Source organism: Ailuropoda melanoleuca, chromosome 7, assembly GCF_002007445.2.
Source record: "Ailuropoda melanoleuca isolate Jingjing chromosome 7, ASM200744v2, whole genome shotgun sequence".
Taxonomy (NCBI): domain Eukaryota; kingdom Metazoa; phylum Chordata; class Mammalia; order Carnivora; family Ursidae; genus Ailuropoda; species Ailuropoda melanoleuca.
The window spans coordinates 69,050,601-69,070,500 of NC_048224.1; the positions used below are offsets into that span (position 1 = coordinate 69,050,601).

Here is a 19,900-nt window from a genome sequence, read left to right on the forward strand (position 1 = left end):
TAAGGAAGCCTGTCGTTTAAGAAAATTGCAAGTATGTGTTAGGACATAAAACAAACGCTATTTAAATGGGCCACCTTTTTGTATTTCATATCCTATACTTTGAAAGGCCTCTCTAAGATATATTAAATAAATTATATAAATGGTTTCTAACCTTCAGACAGTGTTTTTTTTTTTTTTAAGTGTTTCTTTCTTTTTTTTTTTTTTTATAAATATTTTATTTATTTTTTTGACAGAGATAGAGACAGCCAGCGAGAGAGGGAACACAAGCAGGGGGAGTGGGAGAGGAAGAAGCAGGCTCATAGCAGAGGAGCCTGATGTGGGGCTCGATCCCATTACACCGGGATCACGCCCTGAGCCAAAGGCAGACGCTTAACCGCTGTGCAACCCAGGCGCCCCCAGACAGTGTTTTCTAATAGCTATAGGATGAGAATAAGTAGTTTGGCGTAGAAATAAACCTCATTTTAAAAGAGCTTAATATTTTCTATAAAGTAGGTTTTGAAAAATAATTTAGTTTTTTTTTTAGGTAAACATCTGGGTATTATTTGATATGTAGAATTTCATTTTATACTTACAGTCTCAGAAAAATTTTTATTTCACAGAAGTAAGTTGTGCCAGTATAGTGTTGATGAGTGAATTATTGACAAGCTTAGAGTTGGCCTTGAGTTTTCAGCCACAGAGTTAGTTATGTGCTTTGGGTTATAACACAGCTACTTAACCCCAACCCTAATTATGGGTAGGTTGATCGTAACTATTTAGACATTTTATCATTATTAGAAATGTCATTTCATGTTATCAAAATTAAAAAGTACACATACCAAAAAACATTAATATTATGTTATTTATAATAGAAAATCAAATTTCAGAAGCTATGTTTATATGTAAATATGCTTGTTTTCTTTTCTTAGGAGCTGATTAACAGGCATTTAATAACAATGGCTCAAATCGATCAAGCAGATATGCCAGGTAAAATGCGAGTTGATTCATCCTTTTTAAAGGATATTATAATCTCTGTGTACATGTTTTTATGTCTTGAACAGCAATTGCTATGTTATGAATATATTTATTTGAAATCTACTTTTGAAGAGTTCCAAGATGCCACTGATCATCTAGTTTGTTTCACTTCTACATGTGACAGTATTCTAGTTCGTCAAAAAAAATTAGGTGGTTTTAGAATTCATGGTGATTTACCTCACCGTGCACTGAAAATATTTGTGTCTTCTGAAACTTGATGAAATATGGTTGGTTACTTAAACAGAGGGGGAAGGTAATTATTATTTTTGAAACTATGGTGTACCAGACAATGTGCTAATTAAATTGTTTATATGTCTTTCTCAATAAATTCTATGACATAGACATGAATACTACCTTTTCCCTCTTATGTATGAGGAAAACTGAGGTTGACAGGAAGCCTGAGTAACTTGCCATTGAAGCCCAATGGCTAGTAATCAGCTGGCTGGGTCAGAATTTAAACCAAGTTTTTCTGACTGTACCACAGTGTTTCTTAGAATACAATTAAATCTCTTTCCCTAGCTTATTCTGTATATAGCAAGATTAAATATGGTATAATTTAGCAAAACTTTATAAATAATGCAGTAGGAATACATTTGCCATAGAGATAATCTCAAAACGTGGTTGTAATCAAGGATTCAACATAGTCCACTGTGCATCTTCTTGATTGCTAAAGAATTAAAAGGAATATGTCTAGCTATTATGCCTTAAGATGAGTCTTTTCAGTTTAGATGGACAGGGAACTTATCTGTCATAGCCTTTAAGGTTTTCAGGTTGGAATTTTCCTTAATTATTTAACATTGTCTATGAGGCCCTAGCCAGGGTAAAAGAAGAAAACCAAATAGGTTTATTTTTGCCTTTCCGGTCTTTATGATTGCAATCATGTATAAATAATATGACTGTAGATTAGACATAATTTGAAATTGTAATAGAATTTAGGAAATGGCTGGGTATAAGATTAATGCATATCAGTTAAATTTCTGTAGACCAGTAGCCAATAACTTCAAAATATAATGGAAAGAAAAGATGCTATTTATAGTCGTTTCAGGTTATCAGCTAGGAATACATGCAGCAAAAGATATGTGAGATCTCAATGGGGGAGACTTATTAAGAGATATTAAGTGAGATGAATAGAGTAAAATACTATCTGATAAATAGGAAGACATAATGATTAAGATGTCAGGTTTTCTAAACCGATGTATAGGTTCAGTATAATTACAGTCAAAGCATTTGAGCTGTTTTTACTTGTAATTCTTCTGACACCTGTTTCGTGTCCTAGCTGTTTATTAAGGGCTCAGTCCCACAGCACTGCTCCTACTTCAAATGCCATCTGAAATGGGTTACCCCGGCTATGCACACTCTGTGTGGCCAACTACAAATTTGGGGGTTTCCACAACCACTACCACCCCTTCCCCATCCCCCCACCCCACTGGTTCAGTAATTTGCTAGAATGACTCACTTTAGGTACTACTGCTGGTTTAGTATAGAGGATACATAACTCAGGAACAGCCAGTGGAAGAGATATCTAAGGCAAAGTAAGGTGGGGGATGGGGAATGGGGGACAGGGACGTCCATACCCTTTCCAGGTGTGCCACCCTCCTTGTACCTCGGTGTGTTCAACTTGTTCAGTTCTCTGAATCCCACTGTTTAGGGTGTTTTTTTTTTTAATTTTTTTTTTGTTTTTTTAATTGAAGTTTCATTGTGTGAGCGTGGTTGATGAAATCTTTAGCTTTTGGTGATGACCTAAATCTTCAGCTTCTTTGTCCTCCCTGGGGGTTAGGAGAGAGGGCTGAAAGTTCTAAGCTGCTGCTGCTGCTTTTTTTTTTTTTTTTTTTAAGGTTTTGTTTATTTATGTGACAGAGAGAGAGACAGCCAGAGAGAGAGGGAACACAAGCAGGGGGAGTGGGAGAGGAAGAAGCAGGCTCCCAGCAGAGCAGGGAGCCCGATGCGGGGCTCAATCCCAGAACCCTGGGATCACGCCCTAAGCCGAAGGCAGACGCTTAATGACTGAGCCACCCAGCCACCCCTGAAAGTTCCAAACTTCTAATCGAAGTTTGGTCTTTATTTTTTAAAATTATATTATGGCATAACAGAGCTTTTCGTAGTATACGATAACATTTATCAAAGTGTAAAGGGCCAACACTACTCAAGATACTTTGAAGATGATGATGAAGAATCTGGGTGTATGGAGGGAGGGGAGGCATAGTTTGAGTCTGTAATAATTAAAATAATGTAGATGGGGATGGGGCACTGGGTTAGGCAAATTGGTTAATGGACCAGGCTAAAGAGAGTCCAGACACATTCTGTGGTAGATGTGGTATGTCAGTGGGGAAAGATGGCATTGGAAAAAGTGGTTTTCTTTATGGTAAAAGATAAAATTGGATCATTATCTTTAACCACATCCAAAAATCAACTCCAAATTGATTAAGAACTTAACTGTATGAAGTAAAACTTTAGAAACTTTACAAAACAAAACTCCTGTAAAATCTTGGTGAATAGATTTAATATTTCAGTGGGGAAAGATTTCCTATACAGAAAACAAAGATCATTGACTCTTAAAGAAAATACTGATAAATTTTACTAAATTAGAATTAAAAACAATAATCCAAAGATACTCAGAGTAAAGAAAAAACCTAGGGGCGCCTGGGTGGCTCAGTCCTTAAGCATCTACCTTTGGTTCAGGGTGTGATCCCAGAGTCCTGGGATCGAGCCCCGCATCGGGCTCCCTGTTCCACTGGGAGCCTGCTTCTTCCTCTCCCACTCCCCCTGCTTGTGTTCCCCTCTCTCACTGGCTGTCTCTCTCTGTCAAATAAATAAATAAAATCTTAAAAAAAAAAAAAAAAAGGAGAAACCTAGAAGAAGATATTTACACAGCTGACAAAGAATATAAAAAACACAATCCAGTAAGAGCATAAATAACTCAATTGAAAAAGGGCCGAAAGATAGCAAATAGGCATGTGAAGAAAGAGGAAATTCACATGACCAATAAATGTATGACAAGATGTTGAACATCATTGATCATTAGGGGAAAATACAAATAAGATAGCTTATTTATTTATTTATTTATTTATTTAAAGATTATATTTATTTATTTGAAAGAGAATGAGCAGTGGGTAGGAGCAGAGGGAGAGACAGAGGGCAGCAGACTCCCTCCTGAGCAGGAAGCCCGATGCAGGGCTCTGTTCTAGGACCTGGAGATCATGACCTGAGCCAAAGGCAGACACTTAACTGACTGAGCAACCCAGGCTCCCGATTTTAAAGCCTGGTCGTATAAAGTGTCAGGATATGGATCCACAGTTTCTCCAGTACATTGCTGTTGGTACTATAAATTGGTGAACCTGTTACCACTTTGGAAAACTCCTAAAGCTGAGTATCTGTGTATGCTATAATTCAGCAGTTCTCTTCCTGGAAACTCCTATACATTTTCAAAAGCAAAATGTGTAAGGTATCCATGACATTGTTGCTTAAAATAGCAGAAACTTTGATCAATCCAAATGAATTGTGATATTGTCAGATAATGGAATATTGTACAGCAACTTAAATGCAGAAAGTTCACTGACATGTAACAACATAGAAGACTCTTAGTAATGTAATAGTAAATAAAGTTAGTTGCAAGAGACTACATACAGCATGATAGCTTTTTGTAAAGCTAACTAAAATTATAATACATATTTGCATTTATGTGAATGTATGTGTATATGCATATGTGTATATTTATATGTAATAAAACTATAAAAAGAGAAAGAAGTGAGAAAAGGAAGGCAGAGGTTGGTAGAACCATTATTTAGATGTAAGTTAAAGTGAAGGTCTGAGCTTTTGTTTTGAGTGCTGAGTTTGCAGATGCTTATTATGTTATTAAGAATAATTAACTAAATAAAAGCAGGCCCTGCACAGACATGAACCAGTGATTTGATTGTCACAAGCTAAAGGTTATGGTTAATCCAATTCTGTGCCCCCATGTTCAACAAATTTTAATAAATACTTTTTTCCCCCTGTCACTGCTCTAACTACTCTATTTCATGTCTTCTGTTTAGTCTTAATCTTCATCTCATGTTGGCTCATTTATTAATGTTTGGTCTTGCTGTTTTTTTCTCTCTCCCTTTTCCATTCCATACTTCTTACTCCCACCAGATGAGTACTTCTCAACTTTGAAATCATAATTTATTTCCTGTAGAACAGGGATTTTCCACCAAGAATGATTTTCCCCTTCATGGGTCATTTGGTAATGTCTGGAACAGTTTTGATTGTCACACCTGGTTGTGGAGTACTACTGGCTACTAGTGGGTTGCTTAACACCCTGCAATACACAGAACAGTTTGTGACAACAAAGAGTGTGTCGATAGTGCTGAGGTTGAGAAACCATAGTGAGTCTCATTAAGTATCTTAGATCCAACCTATCCTTCTGTATGTTCTTTGAGGGGAAGTAAGGTTGAATAGAGCGAAGACACTAACATTTTCCTTTTTTATCATTATTTTTAATATTATTTGGTGGAATTGGACCCCAGACTAAAACTTGGGGCTGAACTAAAGAGTGCAGCTCTATCCATACTCTTCCAAGTTGATTTTCTTTACTTTGATTTTTGCTACTTAACAGTGATTTAGGCATCTCCATTTAGTCATAAGGCACTTCCCTTTTTTCATACTTAATTTTATGCATTTGTTCAATTGAACTAGGAACAAAGAAAGAGCAGAACAGCAATGACTGGTCCTATCAGTGGAAACATTTGGTTTTTATGGTTAATATTAGACCACATATGATTATTTCAGAGTGGAGTGAGAAATATAGTGTTAAAAGGTGACTGTGAAACAAGGTAAAAATCGTAATGTACAGACATAAAAATAAGCATTTTGAAGATTTTATTTAAGTCATGAGGAACTGTTTATAAGACTTACAGAGCAGGAATGTTGAAATGAATGTGCAAACTGGCTTTTTCATAGAAGAGGACAGGAGTTACTTTGCAGTGCTAGTAGTTATCTCCATATAGTTTACAAGGGTGTAAAATATCTCTCACTGCATCAGAATAAGACACTGGAAGGGTATCCTTTGGATAGTGCCTAGTTTTTCACTGATCTTTTTTTCCTCCTGTAATGTGGAGAATTCAACATGCCTTTTTGAAAGTACAAATAGGAATAAAGGAGTTAAGAGTGTAAGATTTTTAGTTGATTGTGTCCCTCACTCACTCTGTCACACTGATGCTATGAGTACCACTACTTGGCATAGTGAGTTTCAAGTCCTTAGTATAGCATTGAAATTTCCCTCTGATCCAATCCCAACATAACTCTCTCAGCTTTTTCTCCACTTTGCACCTCCTCTGTGATATACCCTGTTCTCCCACCACATGAGATTTCACAGTTGCTGAACATAGTGTACACATTCAAGCCTTGGTGGTGGTGGTTCTTTTTACTCCCTCACCATAAAGCAAAGCACTCTTTTCAACTCGTTTTAGCTCACTGAAAGCAGTCTCATCCTTCAGTTTCTGGTACATGTACCAAATCTTCTGTTAGATCTTTCCTAGTATCCTTGGGTATGGCGCCCTTCTCCCTTCTGTTTCCATGTGTAGTGGTTCTCAAAATGTGGTCCTGACCCAGTAGCGTCTTTTCATTATCACTTGGAAACTTGTTATAATTGCAAATTCTTGGGTCCTTCTTTAGACCTACTAAATAAACACTGGTCATGGGGCCCAGCAAACTGTGTATTAACAAGCCTCTCTATGATTCTGACGGGTGCTAAAGTTTAAGGACCAGTGCCGCGGTGAGTTGTACTTGTTTCATAGCTATTTTCCTTGTACTGTATTATCTTTTATAGCAATCTCTGTTGTTTGTTTTTTTTTCTAAGCATCTTGATAAGAACCCATATTTCATTAGTATGGGTTCACTACTACATAGTAGACACTCATTACATTTTTAGTATTTTGAAATTAATGACTTCCTTTTGTTAGATGCGCCTCATGAAATAACCAGGAAACAAAATTAATTTATCATTTGTATGTGGAAATTACACTGATCATTAAAGTAATGAATGGGCAAAAGTTACAGCTATATTCCCTTGTGTGTATACCTCCCTGTACTGCTTCATTTCAGAAGAACGTGCCACTTGACCTTGTTTTGAAAGTTAGATTGAATCAGTGTTTGTTTTGTAGTATGGCCAAAATGCTGTCTGGTGGTTAAGAGCACACGACTATAGAATCAGAGTGCTGAGTTTGCATCCCAGCTCCCTCTCTAGATGTGTGATCCTTATTTTCCTTACTTAGAAATAGAGGGTTCTGTCTCATGTGGTTTCAAAAGCTAAGAGATGGTGAATGTAAGAATTTAGCAAAGACAAGTGGGGTCATTTTGAACCTGTCTTCTGGAATGACAGTTTTCTTACGAGGGTTTCACATGTATTTCTTAACAGTCATAAGTCAAAAATTATTGTTTTTTTTCTGTGAGTTTTTTAAAGGAGATTTATTGCTGTGTTTTAAAAATAGTGTTGGGGCGCCTGGGTGGCACAGCGGTTAAGCGTCTGCCTTCGGCTCAGGGCGTGATCCCGGCGTTATGGGATCGAGCCCCACATCAGGCTCCTCTGCTGTGAGCCTGCTTCTTCCTCTCCCACTCCCCCTGCCTATGTTCCCTTTCTCACTGGCTGTCTCTATCTCTGTCGAATAAATAAATAAAATCTTTAAAAAAAATAAAAAAATAAAAATAGTGTTAAACGGGGGTGCCTGGGTGGCTCAGTTGGCTAAGCGTCTGACTCTTGATTTCGCCTCAGGTCATGATTGCGGGATTGTGAGATCAAGCCCTGTGTTGGGCTCTGTGTTCAGTGTGGAGCCTGCTTAAGATTCTCTTCCTCTCCCTCTGCTCTCTCTCCCCCCTCCCTGCTTGCATGTGCGCTCTTTTGCTCTCTCTCTCTAATAAAAAATAAAAATAAAAAATAAATACAGTGTTAAACATACTTTTTGTAACAAGTTTGGCAAGTATGGAATAGTGCAAAGAGAATAAAAATCCTCCCACTCAGAGGTTACAATTGTTGAAGTTTTTGTTGTATTCCTTTCTAGATGATTTTCTGTTGCATATTCTGCATGTTCATTTAGCTTGCTTTTCATTTGAAATATAGTGAATGTTCCTGAGTCATTCAAGGTATTTAACAGAATGGAAAGCTGTCCAATTGGAAAATACAATTTGATTATATGTGAAGTATTAAAAAACTCTTGTCCTTTTGGATTGTAAAACTGATACATGCTTGTTCTAGAAAATAGCGATAAAGAAGGGAAAAGAAATTGACTATATTCTATAGAGAAAACAGCTACTGAATACATTTAGTCTTTGTAAGAAAAAACAAATTAGGATTCAAGATAACAGTTTTTTTAAGGCCTAACAAGAGTCTCATGAGCAAATTCCAACACATTATCCCGATTATTTTTAAACATAATTTTTCTTACTTTGAGGAACATGGAAATCATGATGGTAAAGTTGTTTTTATTTTCTTTCTATTTTGCTAGGAATTAAAATTGTGTTATTTTGCCCCATGGTTGAAAGTTTTGATAGATTGCCATATTTATATGTACATATACACACAAACATATTATATATACACTCTCCAATTTAATGTTGCTTGTTTTTGAATTTCTTTACGCTTTGAAAAACAAGAATTTATATGCTTAACACCACTGTCTAAATATATTTTGTGTAAACTAAAATGTTTAAAGAAGCAAAATCTGTCTTGATTTTTATTCAGCATCAGAATTGGAAATGTTTAACATCTCTAAGTGATTACACAAATTGTTTCTAATAGCTGAGAAACAAAGAGTTGTATTGTGCTATGAGATAAAGATGTTTTCGAGTGTATGAAATCTGGTTGTTCTTTCATTGTTTTATAATGCCTATTTTTATTGATAGTGAAACCAGTTCGTTTTATAGAATTGTTATGAATGTTGACATTTCCAGAATTCAAAAGTATGTTTTGATACTGGTGGTTTATGGTAGATTGGATTTCTTTATTACTCTGAGAGATTGATGAATATTAGCAAGTTAAAGTTGTCTTCCTATGAATTACTCTAGCAGTCCCTACAGAAGTTGACAGCTACCATAGCCTGTTTCCTCTAGAACCACTGCCACCACCCAATCGGATACAGAAATCAAGTAATTTTGGATACATTACATCTTGCTACAAAGCTGTAAATAGCAAAGATGATCTGCCATATTGCCTTCGGAGGATACATGGTAAGGAAGATAAATTATCCTCTTTTTGAAGCATGTTATTGAGGCTAGGATTACTGAAACATTCCTGCATATATTTGTTTACTTAATATGCAAGTTTAAAGGATAATAAATAAATTTATTATTTCATTTGGAAATTACTAGCTCATAAATGATATAGAACATAGCTCTTTCTGCACATTTCTATGGAATAAAGGGGAGATATCATTTACAGTTTAGTAGAAAAGATTTTCTTTTTCAGGTTTTCGTCTTGTTAACACGAAGTGCATGGTGTTGGTTGATATGTGGAAAAAAATTCAGCACTCAAATATTGTAACCTTGCGTGAAGTATTTACCACTAAAGCATTTGCAGAGCCTTGTGAGTAATTTGTACTTGTCTTTCTGCTTGTGGGCTTCATTATTTGAAGGCAGATTGCAGTAATGAGTGTTTGTGTTTTATTTTAAGCTCTTGTGTTTGCATATGATTTCCATGCTGGAGGAGAGACTATGATGAGCAGACACTTTAATGACCCCAATGCTGATGCCTATTTCACAAAGAGAAAATGGGGTAAGAAAAAGATGCAGGCACACTATATTTTGACAAATGTTTTGCTCTTTGGAAGAGTAGTTTTGTATTTTAAAATGCTTGTAGATTTGTCCCTGTAATCATAGTGCATTTTAAAAAGAAATGTCTCAAAGAATAGAAGTCAGCCCATAACCAGCTGGGAAATAGTGTATTGTGTGTATAGACTGAGATGAAGATGGGGTGAGAAAGACTTATGGAGGTATCTGAAATCTCAATAACAGAATATGATAAAAGTTTTTGCCTCTTTTTTTTTTTTTTTTAAAGATTTTATTTATTCACTCGACAGAGAGAGAGACAGCCAGCGAGAGGGAACAGAAGCAGGGGAGTGGGAGAGGAAGAAGCAGGCTCCCAGGAGCCTGACGTGGGGCTCGATCCTAGAACGCCAGGATCGCGACGCCCTCAGCCGAAGGCAGACGCTTAACAAATGAGCCACCCAGGCGCCCCAAAAGTTTTTTGCCTCTTAAACACTTTTTTTTCTTTTAAAAATACAGTGCTTTCTAAAGAAAGACGGTTTGAAAAATGATACCTGGTGCTTCACTGCCCAAAGCACAACCGTTATCATCTCTTCATATATTTCTTTACAGGCTTGGTTTTCTGTTTTGTTTTGTTTTTTGGCTTCCTGTCACATCATTTCCTTTTCCTTTTATCATTTTGTATCATTGCATCTTTCATTTATTGTATTTTCCCCCCTAAGTTTTATATTTTCTGAGTATAATTTAATGACTCATAGTCCAGTGTGACTATATATCATTTATGAAATGATTTCCCTAAACAAATGCTTTTTTTTAAAAGGTAGGACTCCATGTTACTTAAGGAATTAGTCTTCAAAATAAGTTCTCAGTAACATTTACTTAAGCAGGGAATATTTTCTTTTTTTGCCCCTTTCCCATACTTACAGTTCAAATACTGCAAAGAACCAAAATATTGCAATTATGTTCTAATAAGTGTTTATTAAAGGGTAAAATTGCTTCAAAATAAAAGGTCCATTTTGAGATGTCTGTTAATTAACTTATGTATTTGGGGAAGGAAAATGTAAGTATTATTTTCTTGTTTGGGGACAGGAAAGAAGCATTGAATTCTTTTAAAGATTTTATTTATTTATTTAAGAGAGAGAGACAGCCAGCGTGAGAGAGAACACAAGCAGGGGGAGTGGGAGAGAAAGAAGCAGGCTCCCAGCAGAAGAGCCTGACGTGGGGCTCGATCCCAGAACTCCGGGATCACGCCCGGAGCCGAAGGCAGACGCTTAACAACTGAGCCACTGAGGCGCCTCAGAAGCATTGAATTCTTTTTAAAAAATGTTTATTATTGAAGTACAGTGGAAAAACCGCTGCAATTTTTACTGTGGTTTTTAATCTTTTAAAGATTTTCTTGAATACATACTGAGAGAAATTAAGGAGGAAGGAAGATGTGAGTCCACATTATAGTATCTTTTGGATTTTGACTCCTTTAAGGACTCTAAATTGTGGATAAAAATATATTACTTCCGTTTACTTGTAACTTTGCTTTCTGGCAGTTGGAAGAAGAAAGCTGTGGTTACATGGCTGTTTCACGTTAAAAATCTGGTCATATGGTGTGGTCATTTTTTTTCCTTTTGCCGTGTCATTTGTAGACACATACATAATTTTGTTGAAGGGGATGTGGTATAACTTTTCCTATAGATGAATATAGCTGTAGTTGTTCAAGTTTATTTTAGTAGTAACACCTGTGAGATGACTGTTGGCTTTAATTTATAGCTGGGTTTTTCAGCCTCAGCACTGTTGACATTTAGGGCTGGATAATGATTTTGTGGGGGCTGTCCTGTGCATTCCAGCATGTTTAGCAGCGTCCCTGGTCTCTACCCTCTAGATGCCAGTAGCAAGCCCCTTCTCCAGTAGCAACACCAAAAATATCTCCATACATTGCCAAATGTTACCTAGGGAGTAGAATTGACCCCTGTTGAGAACCACTGATTATAGCACTCCTTTCTAGTTTGTTTGTTTTTTAATCTTTATTTTTGGTGTTGACTGATTAATTGATATATTATGTTTATATTTTCACAGGAATCATTCCTTTTTCTGGTATTTGAAAATATCACTTGAAAAGTAGTAATTTCCCTGGGTATACTATATATACTTTAATTTGTAGTAACTTCTAATACAAGGCAATCATCGGTTTTCCTATTGTGTATACTAAAAGAAAAAAAGCGTGTGTATAAACTTTTGGAGAGACATAGAAGTCTAATGTTTTCTTATACTATTTAATTTAGCTTGGTACAAAGTAAAAGATTACATATTATAAGAAATACACTAATTTAGAAAATGGGAATAATATGTGATCATCATACTATATTATAGGGGTTGTGATGAGAGGTTTAAAATGGGACAAGGTGGGTCAAGTAACCTCTGCTGTTGTTAACAATATAAAGGTTAAGATAGAATCTGGCACAGAGTAAGCAAGCACTGTGTTTGCTATAAATACTCTTTTTTCCTTACTACCACATTTATTAAGTAGTTTTATTTAAACTTTTCATAGTCATCTTTGACGACGTCTTGGCATTTATCACTAGAGCCACTTTTTGAGTTATTTAACACTGTTTTCCAGATTGTATTATCTTCAGTGTGTCTAAATTGAGGGAAAGTAGTTTTTGAATTTTGTATTTGCTTTTTCTTGGAAATGTTATCCCAGGCCACAGATTTTCTCTTTATTATCTCCATAATTGACAATTCAATGGTTTCGCTTTTATACCTCATTCACAAAAAATTTGTTTACAATCCTAATAACACTTGAATTTATAAGGTTATATTCCCTAAAATAATTTAAAAAATCTGTTAAATTTATGTGGCTCCTTTTCCACTGATTTAAGGATTAACAGTGACCCAGGAAATAGTATCAAGAAGTACTTAAACAAGAATTGAGGAGTGCCTGGGTGGCTCAGTCGGTTAAAGGCCCAATTCTTGATTTTGGCTCAAGTCATGATCTCAGAGTCATGAGATCGAGTCCCTCATTGGGCTCTGCACTGGGCATGGAGTCTGCTTAAGATTCTTTCTCTCCCCCTCTCCCTCTGCCTTCCCTGCCCCCAACTTCCTCCCACCCCTGCTTGTGTGCCTGTTCTCTCTTTCTCTCTCTCTCAAAAAAAAAAAACAAAAACAAAAACTGATAGAATCAAAATGATTACTCATGGTAGATCGGATTATTTTTGTTTCATTGTTAGACATAAGTGATATTCAGTGTTTAACGTTTATATTTTTATGAGTTGGATACCATCCTGTCTAACTGACACAGCTGTAAGAGAGGAGGCTGTGCACTTTATGGAGAATAAGAAAGTAATTCAGTATAAATGATGGTAGAGACTTTTATTTTTCTTTCAAGCCACAGAATGAGCAGTTCTCACCTGCCTAAACAATAATATAGGCTAGGATTATTTTAAATAAAATAATAATCTTCACTATTCCTGTATTTATTCAGAATTTACATTTATGTGATTCACAATTAAATATAAATTCTTTAAATAATTTTGTTTATTGTTCAGTAATTACAGTGGTCGCAGAAAAGAGCATTTCATTGAGAGCTCTGCTGCTGCTGACAGTAGAAATGTATAATCTCATAAATAGGAAATTGGGGTTTGTCTCTTAATTTTTTACTAATAGACTAAATATATATATACATACATACATATACATATATGTATTGACAAGTTGGGGGGCACCTGGTGGCTCAGTTGGTTAAGTGTCTGCCTTCAGCTCAGGTCATGATGCCAGGGTCCTGGGATCGAGTTCCACTTCAAGGCTTCCTGCTCAGCGGGGAGTCTGCTTCTCCCTCTCACTCTCCCTCTGTACTCTCTCTCTTTCTGTCTCAAGTAAATAAAATCTTTAAAGTCAATAAATAAATTGACAAATTGTGCCATGATACCTGAATTTTTTTTTTGTTAGTTGAGGTTTGAATGTTTTAGTCTTTTAGTTGGTTATTTAAAAGGTGTCATTTTTGCTTTGTAGGTCAACACGATGGACCATTGCCCAGACAGCATGCAGGATTATTGCCAGAATCTCTTATTTGGGCATATATTGTCCAACTGAGTTCTGCATTGCGTACCATTCACACAGCAGGTTTGGCATGTCGAGTTATGGACCCAACAAAGATTCTGATAACTGGCAAAACAAGGTACTAGCATTTTGAGTTTTGGCTTTATTGAGCACTTAACCTATGACAGTTTAGTAAACAAAGCATGATTTGTTTTAATTTACCTTTTCATATATTCCATCTAGAACAAGTGCTGTGACTTTGAGTTCATTTGTAAGTTTAAAAAAAAATGTTGAATTCTTAATAAAATGGCTGCTTATTAACCAAGAATCTTGTAAGGGTTTGGGAGGTATATATAGTTAGGGTTGGGGGATATAGACATAATATCAATATACCTTTTCTGTGTGTAACCATGGTTCTCAGATTGTAGCATGAAACAGAATTACCTGGAGGGCTCATAATAAGCACACTTTATTGGGCTCCACCCCGGAGTTCTCATTCAGTAGGCCTGAGAATTTACATTTCCAACAAGTTCTTAGGTGATGCTGTTGCTGCTCACTGGGTCCCATGCTTCGAGAACCACTGCTAACAAAGTTAAGTAACAGCCCTTGACTTCACCAGATTTTTATTTGAATTGCTGTAATTTTGAAAGTTATCTTGGACAGCATAGCATAAAGAGCTAAGATCTGGTACCTGGTTATCTGGGTTCATCATATCCTAAGTCTGTTAGTTGCTATCTGCATGATCCCTGAGCAAGTTATGGAACTTCTGTGTATGCAACAACCTTTTAAGACAGGCACTGTTATTATCTGTTCCACATTTATAAGGTACCTGTCTCATAAGGTTATTGAGAGGATTGAATGATTAATACATGTGAATGGTGCCTAATACATCTTCAGCAAATGTTAGAAAGCTAATTAGTTCTCTTTCATGAGTAACTAATAAAGAAGCAGCTTGGGGTGGTGAGAAGGCAGCCTGGTAGTCAAAGATGTGGTTATACTCCTGGATTTATCAGTTTCTGGCTTCTATAACCTTACAGGCCTATCACTTAGTATTTATGTGTCTTAATTTCCAGCTCATCTCTAAAATGGTGTTTGATAGAGGTTACATGGGGAAGTTAGACTAGATAATATTCTGAGATCCTTCCTAATATTATAGGAAATATTAAATTTTTAAGAAAATCTCATTTTAATAATTTTCTTTAAATTCTCTGGTCTTTGAAGGTTGCGAGTAAATTGTGTTGGAGTTTTTGATGTTTTAACATTTGATAACAGTCAGAATAATAATCCATTGGCATTAATGGCTCAATACCAGGTGAGTAAGAATGAACATAGATACTTACTTAGTAATTTAAGGCTTGATTTTCTTTTAAGACAAATTTTGTTTATTTTAAGGTGTTTTGGGGTTTTAAGTCTAGATTTCAGTTAATTCTGGGGGTGTCTCTATGCCAACTTTGAACATGTGTTTCTTAATCACTATGGTGTAATGTAGTGTAGAGCCCTTATAAGTGGGAATATAGAAAGTTAATGACAGTGTCAAAGACTAACTGTTCAAATGAAAATGTATTTATGTGATGAGGAAATTTGTCTTTGGCATAGATTAAAACAGATTAATTCGTTGAATAAGTTATATTAAATGACATTTTCTTTTTTCATTTCTTTATGTGTTAAAATAGCTGTTATTTTTACTTTTAGATATTGTCCCACTACCAATCCGAAAATTTTAGAAGTATTTTCGAAGGAATATTGTTGTATTGCCATTTTCTAAATAATTTTTGCTTTTGCATACTCCCTTCTTGTATATAATCAGCATTTGGTTCTAGTCTAATCATAATAATAGTGTAGACTTAGGCCCATTTTATGTTTTTAGCTTTTTATTTCATACTTCTTGATTAGTATAAGGTATAGGAGAATAAGACCCTATCTCCGCAGAGAACGTTAAGTGTAGTTGCTTTTGCCTTGATTGCTCTGTGCAAGTAACGTGGCTCTGTAATTATTTCATATCATTCATTATTGTAGTACTTCACATTTTTTGGAGGATATGCAGGTGCTATTTTAAGACAGTGTTAATTCTTTTTGTGTAAGAAATTTTTGGTGTTTCTGAACATTTATTAACTGATAGAGGTTTGATGTAAGGCAGAATCTCTTAATTACGTGGAGAAACGAGGACAAGAACACTTTACCTTTTCATTGCCCTTTTCATTTCAACTTCTTTTGTTTAAATCTTTGAAAGATTTTATTTTGCTTTATATTATAAGCCAAAATTTCCGAACAAAAAGGAAAAGACAATGAGAAGTAGCATCTAAGTAGTGCCTAGTAATCCAGTTCATGTGTAAACCTCTTCTTTTGCTGCAGATCTAGGGACAGTATAGTCCCCAAGACGTAGAGCCACTCATCACATTGAGTTGTATGCAGACTTTTCACCTCTTCCTTCCCCTCTGCTCCTGCCCAGTCAAACTCAGCAGCAGCCAAGCTGTCCTGGTTGGTAGCACCATCTAGTGGGCACCACGCAGAAGAATTTGACTACTTTTTTCCCCCAAGCAGCAGCCTAAGGGGATTTGCTCCCTCTTTCTTATCTAGGGTGGTGGTTCTTAGCGACTTTCCTTCTCATCTTCTTACGCCTAGTGCCGAACTAATTGGCTCTGGAGATTTTTCTTCCTAATCTCTGTGCTTCTAAAAGTGACTGATTATTGACTGAAATGCTAGTGACCTTCATGTATCCAGGAAAATAATATTAAATTTTTGAGGAGAAATTAGACATTATTTAGAACCAGTGTCACCTAACTCAATTCCAAGTATCTGGAAACCCCATCTCCACATTAAAAAATGAAATACCTTACAGTTTTGTTTTTCTTACAAGTACATACTTAACGCTCTCATTCTTCTCTATTCTGAATAGAGTTCTAGTTTTTTTTTTTAATTACTAATATAAGACTAGTGTGATTTTTGGTTTTCAGTATCATAGCAGTATTATCTTCCCTTTTTTCTTTGTGAATGTACATTATTTCAATTATGTTAGTGGTTATGTAGTTACCTTGAAAAACAACTCTTTTTAACAAAAAGTAATCCTAGAGTTCCAAACAAACAGCTCTTAAGTACGCATTTGGGACAATTGATTGGTAAGTTAGGAACTGCCTTCATTCATAAACTCAGGCTGCTTTCAACCAACCGTCACCTTCCCTTTATTTTCCAGCAGTAAAGGCTATCTAGGGTTTTCTTCTTCTTTTTTTTTTTTTTTCATTTTTTGGGGGGCGGGTGATGTATGTGTGGAAGATTTTTCATATAGCTTATAGTAAGGTAAAGGAGAGAATTAAAGATAGTCCCAATGGGGGATTGTGATTTTACAGAGAAGAGGGTACATGAGAAAGGAGTGCATTGTTTCTTGTAGTCTATTTTTCATAGTCTGTTTCAGACACGTGAATAGAGACTGACTTTCAGTAAAGTGGACATAAGTAGAGCCATAGATAGAATCAGAGAAAAATCAAGAAATCAAGAATCAGGAAGAAACTGAAAATGAGTGGGGGGAAAACCTCCAGAATTCAACAAATGGGGGGAAAAACCAGATGGAGGTAAGAAGCAAAATAACAAATGGAAAATTATTTAGCTGGCAAATAAGGAAAGGAGAGTTACTGAGCTTTTATGATGTTAAACTCTCTTAATTAAGCAGGACTTCATTAACCTCTTAGTTAAAATAAAATCAATTCTAATTTAATCTGGAATATGTGCCATGTATACTTTATTTCTAAAAGTGGGTATTCCCACTTTGAGTCAGCTTTAGAAAGGTGGTGGGATGTACTTAAAATCAGATGTTTTTATTTTCAAAACCCATCCAGTCCTTCAGCTATCTTGGACTTTTGTTTTCCTGTCTCATAATAGGGAGTACTGGAATGTTCTAGGTGGGAGGTTTAGTTACAGCATCAATTCAGGGTGGAGCTAAACTGGAAATTCTTTTGTTTTAAGTGTTGGGAGGCTGTGTGTTGGTACATGCTGCTCAAATACTTGATAACTAATAGCAACCTTCAATTTGCTTTGCTGAGGATATGGGATTGAAACACAGAAATTTACATTTAGCATTTACATGTACTGATTTCTCTTGACCCACATTTTTATGGTTTCATTACTATAACTTGGACTATTTTACTTGACCTTGAGAATGAGGAGAATCCTTTTTGAGTTCGTTCATGGCCGTGCCTTCCGGAGAACAGAAATGATGGCAACAGTAATAGTGCTCCCTCCCTCCCATGCCACTTCCCCTCCTGCCTCTCTGGGCTCCTAACTCAGTACCACAGATGAAGTTGTAAAAAGTTTCTTTGACATGAATCCTTGGCATCTCTTATTCTGATAGATTCAAAGCAGTTTTTCTAATCCATTTTTCCACTGGTTATAAGATCTCATGTTCAAAGTGTCAGATTCATAAATGCTAGTTTTGGATGAATTTTTGATTTTGGATTTTTTGAAGTTATTTTAGTAATGGAGTTTGACTTCTTTATACTTTATTATTTGGGTAAAATGTTAAGGATAGCTGTACAGTGCTAAAGTTTCATTAGTGACAGCCTTCCAATATTCGCCTGTTTTGCAACTGTACCATTTATAAACATTCCACGAAACCAGTGGTTCTCAACCCTGGCTGCATACCAGAACTCTTGCGGAAACTGTGAAAAATACTAATACCTAGATCTTACCCCAGACTGGTAACACCAGAATTGGGGTAGAGGGATGGTCACAGAGTGATTTTTTTTTTTTTTAAAGCTCCTCAGGTGATTTTAATGTATAGCTAGATTTGAAAACTCTTTATACTAAACCAGTATTCAGTAAATGTATCCAGTAATTCAGATCAGTTCTCAGATCTTGAAAATCTACAGAAGTTTCCTATCGAAATTACTTCAGATAATTGTATTTAACTCTGAGCTATTCCATTCTCCTAGGCATATAGTTATTAATAGTTTATCTGCCAAGAAGGGCTACTTTGGATAACCATTCTGTTTCCTGGAGTTATAATAGGTAATAGAGACCTTACCTCAATTCAGCTAGCTGTCTTTTGAAAATGCTTTTAGAAGGAAAGCCTCAGAGTGGTAAATCTTAAAAAGATAGATAGATAGATAAATAGATAGATAGATAGATAGATAGATAGATAGATAGATAGATACCAGGTGGTTACAGAGCTCTCAACGATCTGTTATAGTATGAGGAAAGATTGTCTATTTGGAAACAAGGGCAGACAGGATGTCATTGGGGTTTGCAGCGTTTTTCAGTGTTCTAAAAAAACATATTCTGAAATCAGGTAATGGTTATGTTGTGTTTGGAATAGTGGAGTAACTTTTCTTCAAATAATTCTTTAAACTCCCACTGTATTTTGGGTATAATGGAAAGGAAAGGGGGCATATTATAAATTGTAATGATCATTGTAAAGTGAGTATATAGTAACCAGCCTTAAATTTCTTGTAATAATGTCAGCTCTAAATAAAAAAAATTTTTTTTTTTAAATTTTAAAGCAGCAATTCTGTAGTTGGCGTGTGAATTGCTCAGAGTAATGTTTCTTGGAGCTACATTCCTCAGAATTACCTGGGTGCTTTAAAAATGTTGGGCCTGCTCACCTAGACCTACTGGTGGAGAGGCTCAGAAATCATCTTACAGCTCCCAGGTGACTCTGAGCACCAATATTTGAGAACCCTGTGCTGGGAGTTCTGCAGCTTTTTTGTAAAGGTGCCGGCAGTAGTGTCAGTGTATTACATTTGTACCTATAAAATAAAAATTAAAAGTTACATTTATTCTTTCATGTCAGCAAGCAGATCTGATATCATTAGGAAAAGTTGTGTTGGCTTTGGCTTGCAACTCTTTGGCAGGAATTCAGCGAGAGAATTTACAGAAAGCCATGGAACTGGTGACAATCAACTACTCCTCTGACCTGAAGAATCTGATTTTGTAAGTTTTACTATATGATTAAATGTATGTAATGATCATATGAGATAAGACAGCTTTTTCATAAAGGCCTTTTAATAGTAATTCTATTTTAGTTCTTACTATTCAAAATCAGGCATAACACAAGTTAAACAACTTTTAATTTCTTTATTGTTAAGTGTATATTTCTTTGAATAAATTCATATACCAATGTGTTTGGTTATTGATGTTTTAAACA

The 19,900-nt window shown here is 35.7% G+C and overlaps 1 protein-coding gene across 8 annotated transcripts in view; it reads left to right on the forward strand.

Moving 5' to 3' along the window:
• PAN3 (poly(A) specific ribonuclease subunit PAN3) overlaps window positions 1–19,900 on the forward strand; it is a 129,028-nt gene that overhangs the window by 94,318 nt on the left and 14,810 nt on the right. For 7 of the 8 annotated variants that reach the window (XM_034665013.1, XM_034665016.1, XM_034665018.1 and 4 more), the window contains 7 exons: window positions 906–963; window positions 9,046–9,207; window positions 9,446–9,562; window positions 9,650–9,751; window positions 13,741–13,906; window positions 14,989–15,079; window positions 19,547–19,686. In XM_034665013.1, the coding sequence (XP_034520904.1) occupies window positions 906–963; window positions 9,046–9,207; window positions 9,446–9,562; window positions 9,650–9,751; window positions 13,741–13,906; window positions 14,989–15,079; window positions 19,547–19,686 (836 nt within the window). The remainder of the gene's footprint in view (window positions 1–905; window positions 964–9,045; window positions 9,208–9,445; window positions 9,563–9,649; window positions 9,752–13,740; window positions 13,907–14,988; window positions 15,080–19,546; window positions 19,687–19,900) is intronic. The other variant, XM_034665014.1, reaches the window with a different exon arrangement.